This window comes from Vigna unguiculata, chromosome 11 (genome assembly GCF_004118075.2).
Source record: "Vigna unguiculata cultivar IT97K-499-35 chromosome 11, ASM411807v1, whole genome shotgun sequence".
Lineage (NCBI taxonomy): Eukaryota > Viridiplantae > Streptophyta > Magnoliopsida > Fabales > Fabaceae > Vigna > Vigna unguiculata.
Window position 1 is genome coordinate 33,089,553 of NC_040289.1, and position 6,146 is coordinate 33,095,698.

Sequence of the window (6,146 nt, forward strand, 5' to 3'; positions counted from 1 at the left end):
TATATATGTTCAACTTCATACTAAATCAATTATAAAAGAAACTTAAGAGTGATTTTTTGAATGATATTCATATATAAAAGTTTTTAGAAAGAATCATTTTGAGTATGCTTAGGTTAAAAGATTCAAGTTGATCAAGTTGATGCCCTAAGGGACAAGTTGATTTCGTACTTTATTCAATATAAAAGGTAGTAACGTTGTCAAATAACGTTTTTCATCGTTGTTTTTTTGTTTTGTTTTTACTATAAAAGTAATCACCATGTGTTGTAGTAGTCAAAGGACACAAACATATTAATAAGAAGACAAAGCAGGCTTACCCTCAATCACTTTCAGCACCATTACAACCACAACTTAATGAAGTATGCTGGTGAATGTTATTCAACACAACGATTGAACAACCAAAACCACAAAAAAGCTCTACACAGATGACCCAAACGCACACAAACCAGCATTCATCACACTGAAGCCTCCATCGACAACAAGGTCATGCCCACTAACATACTTTGACTCATCACTCGCCAAGTAAACCACAGCTTCAGCCACATCTTGGGCTTTCAGAGTAACACCTTTCAGATTGGAATAGAGTGCAGCAATCCCCTCATCATCGGTGTTCAGAAAATTCCTACTCATCGGCGTCGGAACCGCGTAAGGAGACACACAATTCACACGTATTCCCAAGGGTCCAAGCTCCACTGCAGCGTTTCGCACCAGTCCCACAATGCCATGCTTCGAGCACGTGTAAGCGTGCGAAGCCACGCCACCTAAGCGGCCAGACACGCTCGCGGTGGCGATTATGCTGCCACGTCGAAAAGGGGCCATTACCCTCGCCGCATGTTTCATTCCGAGGAAGGCACCGACCAAGTTGACGTTAATAACCTCCTCGAAATCGGACTTTTTGTTGTGCATAATGCTGGGGTTCCACGCTCCTATGGTCCCTGCGTTGTTATGCATGATGTCTAGTTTCCCGAACCTAGAAACGGCGGTGTCCACGGCACGTTCCACGTGTTCCTCTTTTGTGACGTCGCAGTGAACGTAGATGGAGGAGTCTATATCCTTGGAAACTGAGTGACCTAACTCGTCTTGGATATCGGCGATCACTACTTTGGCTCCATGTTTGGCCAAGAGTCTCGCCGTACTCTCCCCTATGCCACTTGCTCCACCTGTGATCAACGCCACCTTCCCTTCTAATCTGTTTCCCAAATTGTGTTTAACAAATCAAATCACAGTAATGATGGATAATTGGTTTCAATATATCAAAAAAGAAAATGGTGAAGGGATTTTGGGTTGAGATACCTTCTGGCAACTGCAGCGAAGACTAATGAAGCACTTCCCATGACTCTCCCCGTTCTCTGTTTTTCAACCTTCTTCTGTGAAGTGTGGTACGTTTTCCTTTCTTCCCGTTCTCATATTTATACAAAAGAGATTTATGATATTTAAATAAATTGTAATTAAATTTTCATCATGTTTTAAATATTTTATTTAAATAAAGTAATTGAATTTCGTTTTAAGATAATTTTGTTTAAATATTATGTGTACAGAACGTAGAATTGTCACTTTTGGCTTGATCTATATATAGATAGGACTCGGTATACATGAATCCGAGCCAAAAAAAAAACGTGATGAAAAAACTCTTGTAAGAAAAGTTTCACAAGCTCAAAACGGTAACAAAAGTAAAAATAGTCGATCATGTTGATAATTGAGTCGAGTCGATCCAAGTCGAAAATCAAGTTGATTCAGTCAAAGAATCAAGTCATCCTAGACTAGGAAGAAGGTCCAAGTAGTGCCAGTTTGATGCCAAGTATGAGCCAAATTAGTTAGATTAAAGAATTGATAGAAGGTCTAAATAGACTATCAGAAGTTTCAAACAAAATCCAAATAAACTCATATTCATACAAGTCCAAATAAAATAATAATAGTAAATATTAAATCACGTTCAACAGAATATATAAGTTCTTTAACTAGTGTTTGGATCAACAAACTCACTTTGTTCGATTGATTCCTGAAAAATAAACAAATAAAAAAACTAACAATTCACATTGTTGTTAATTATATATATATATATATATATATATATATATATATATATATATATATATATATATATATATATATATATATATATATATATATATATATATATATAAGGGTATTTTGGTAAATTATAGTTTAGCGTGTTATAGATATCTAAGGGTAGAGATACTATGATACCATACCCACCCCATTAACATATGAATATAAAAAATATCTATATCTGTTACCTACAGGTACCAATTTATAATATCTATTTCGTACTTGTTATGAGTTTTATCTACGAATACCCACAGGTACAAATTTTATTGACATCCTTAGTTTGACTTTTTCGAGTTGAATGTCTTGTATTTAGGAGTCAATTATAGTATGACCAAATACACTTTGATCATTTTTTCTGCCCTTCATTTAGTGGGCTAATAAAATTAGAGTTGTCAAAGTGGGTCAATAATAACGTTGTTTTCTACATTTTATTGATGTTAAGTTTCGTGAATAAAATCAACTCCTACTAACTTTTATCTTGTTTAATCCTCTAGTTTATGTTGTTTTTGCATTGTTTCGTATTTTAGTTGTTTTATAATTTTTTACTTTTAATCTCTATTATGAGTGTATGAAATAAAACAATAGGAAGCAATTCTGGTGGAGGAAAACAAGCTGAAACTCAAGGAAGAATGAATGGACATAAAAAATTGACTTTTACACAAATACCTATGTCGAGGGGTGCCGAGATCAAGTCCAACACTGCAAACATGGAGAAAGGACTCACTTTTATGTATATACTGCCTTGGACCACCCTTGGAAGGCCAAAAAATGACCAATGGGCTCTAGGATCACTCGTTGGGCGAACTGGTGGCTCGTTGGGCGAAAATGACAGACCAGAGCTGCAGTATTCGAGTCGTTAGGCGAAAATATGGCTCGCCCAGCGAGTTACATGTCTGAGAACGTTGATTTTATGCCTCACTAGGTGAGTATGAAGCCGCTAGGCGAGAATATCGACCCCTAATACACGAATATGGTTATTTAATCATGTTTCTACTATAGTATTAAGGGATTCCTCATTTTTCACAAATAGAAACACCTTGAGTGCTTGGGAGAGACTCTTTGAGGCTATTAAGGGTGTTGGGAAACTCTCCCTTCTCCTTCTTGGGTCTCCTTCTTCATCCATGGAGATTTTACCCTTTTTGGGTTGGAGAGGATGATGGACTACGAAATTGGAGGCGGAGATGCGAATGAGAGGCGCAATTGGAGCATGGGGCAGCATTCAAGAACCTTGGGAGAGGAATTGTTTCTACTTTATGGTTCCAATTTCTTCCCTATTCTTCAATTTTGTAAAATCCTAGGTTCTCCATCATGGAGAGCAATTTCTATTTGTTGAGATTAGATGTAAAACATTGAATTCTTGTGTAAAATTGTGTTGTTAATTTATATGTTTTTCCAATTCATGTTAGTATTTGATTTCTATGCTTAATGCTTGATGTGGATTGTTCCCATGCTTGATTTGTGATTCTTGAGGTGTTGGGAAACATCTTTAGAATCTAGATTTGAAATTAAATACCTAATGGATCCTTGCATCTAGGAATAGAACTTGGTTCATTAGTAATCTTAGATTCTTGAAACTAATGCATGATTTCACTTGTTCAAGGAATTGAAACTTGATGAGTGATCATAAGCTCAAAGGCTTTAGGAATAGGATTTGAGTATTCTTGTGAATTGATTTTAACATGAATATGGAATTGGTATAATTTAGAATGCATGAGAATGAAATGATTGAAGTCTAATCTTGACAAATTGTAAATACACTATGTTAATTTCTTGTTGCACACCAACTGTTTGATAAAAATACAAAAAGAGTTTTCATTGTGTTTTTGTGAACTTTGTGTCTAATTGAGTCATGAATTGTGAGAGTTGTCATGTATTGCACTTATTACTTGCTATGTGCGATCGATGCACTTGTCATGTTGGTTTTTTACTAACAGTCAGAACTCATGGGCCAACCCTACCCACCACGAGTTCGGACTAAGTTGGATTGAAAATTTTTAACAAATTTCAGTATGAGTCAATTTTTTACTTGGCCCACCAAAAACCTGGTTCACCCGAATTGAACCTGTGGTGAGCCAGGTTGGCTCACCAACCCACTCGCAAATAAAGGCCCACATATTTTTTTTTTTGTAATTGGGTTGGGCTGGGTTGGTTTTTTTAGCCAACATATTGGATTGACAAATGCAAACCTAATATTTTTGTGATTTTGGTTTGTATTTGGGGTTGAACATTATTTTTTATTGTACTTGGATTGTATTGAAATGTATTTATATTTCAATCACAACTATAATTTAGTTTGTTTGGGACTGAAGAAAAAAATAGTATCTTTTTTTAATTAAGTGAGCAAGTGAGTTAACCCATTTAACCCACCAACTCGGGATGGACCAGAATGAGTTCAAATTTTTTTGGCTTGTTAATAAGTAAACCGGGTTGGATTGACTCACTACGTGACCAACCCGTTGTGGGTCAGACCGGGTGACCCGTTTTGACAACTATAAATAAAATGGAGGCATACTTAAGAATGAGTTAATGCTAACCCATGGACCATTTGTCAAATTGACACCTCTAACAATATGAGAGTAATTAGTTTGTGAAATTTCAATTTCCTTTTTTTTAATAAATTTCAAACTCTATTAATTTAGATATTTGAAACATCTTTAAATTTTCTAAATTTCAATTTTCTTATTTAAACAACTTATTTTATTTAAAGAATTTCAATTTTATCAAATAAATGATTAATTCTCTTTAATTATCTTATCCAAACCTATTTTAAATCTGGATAATAATATAAAAAATAAAGAATCGAGTCGTCTAAGCCTTTTATCCAAGCACACGGGTATAAATCATGCCATTTCTTAATTAATTATGTTTTAATTCGACACTGGAAACTACTTATTACATTACCTTACCTAGATTTCTGATCAATCGATTGACATGAATATTAAATTTTCCTGACTTCTAAGTATTCTTGAATGTGGATACGTATTTTAAATTTTTATGTTCAACATACTAGAACAATTATAAAAGAAACTTGAGAGTGCTCTTTTGAATGAGATATTCATAGAAGTTTTTAGAAAGAATCATTTTGATGTGCTCAGGTTAAAGATTCAAGTCGGTGAAGTTGATATCCCAAGGGACTAGTTGCTTGCGTATTTTCCATTCATATACAGACCCCAATCACCCACATCTTAATCTATATTTCTTGTTTGGTAGGTATCAGGCTCCGGGAAAAAAGGTTCAAAACTTGAAACTCATACATTTAATCTAGTAGAGAGAGAATCACAAAATAAATAGAGTGGCAGAACAAGAGTCACAACATACTAACCATAACACATAGAGGGAAAGGTAGAAAAAAATTTTGTTCACGCTTTTTACAGAGTTTGCCACTGTAGAATCGGCGCTGCGGATTCGTTCACCGTTCGATCGTAGATACGAGATCTGAGTTGAGAGATATTAATTTCGCACTGCAGCAGTGATTTTATAGGTTTTTTTTGTATTATTCTTCTCTATTTTGAAAGTTTTATTGTTTTATTATTTGGTTGAGTGTTAACACTAAAACTTTTTATTATTTAACTATGACAATGACCTAAAAAATAATAGTAGAAAGTAAGAGTCTAGAAAACATGATAAAAATAATTACTTGAAAACATTATAAATTTGATGAGAGAACACTATTATTATATTTTACTAATATATTTAGATGAAATTGTTCTGTATATACAAATTAAAAGTTACACGTAATACAAAAAAAAATCAATAAGCAAAAATAATTCATTGAAGTTTGTATAATTTAAAATATTATATTATTGTTTTTAAATTTTAAAATCTCAATTAAAATGACTCTTTTGTATTCTTATTGATTATATTTGGAACTATTTCTTTGATATTTTTATCCTTTATGAGGTTTTTCACGTTATAAATCTGCCTTTATTTATGCTTTATTATTGTTGCTCCTCCTCGTATATTATTGAATGTTCCGATGGATTTAGTATATTGTTTCTGTTGTTTTCCCATCATTGGTCCCATAGAATGTGATCGCAATAAAAACAGACTCAATCATATTGTTTTTTGTCATTGTAAAA

At 33.8% G+C, this 6,146-nt stretch overlaps 1 protein-coding gene across 1 annotated transcript; it reads right to left on the bottom strand.

The window, feature by feature from the left end:
• Positions 1-291: 291 nt before the first annotated feature.
• On the bottom strand, positions 292-1,405 carry LOC114168982 (secoisolariciresinol dehydrogenase-like). The gene is made up of 2 exons (XM_028053987.1): positions 1,291-1,405; positions 292-1,186 (listed from the first exon to the last, which is right to left on the bottom strand). Exons 1-2 carry the CDS (start codon positions 1,329-1,331, stop codon positions 415-417), a joined length of 813 nt encoding a protein of 270 aa, XP_027909788.1. The 5' UTR covers positions 1,332-1,405; the 3' UTR covers positions 292-414.
• Between the last annotated feature and the right edge of the window lie 4,741 nt (positions 1,406-6,146).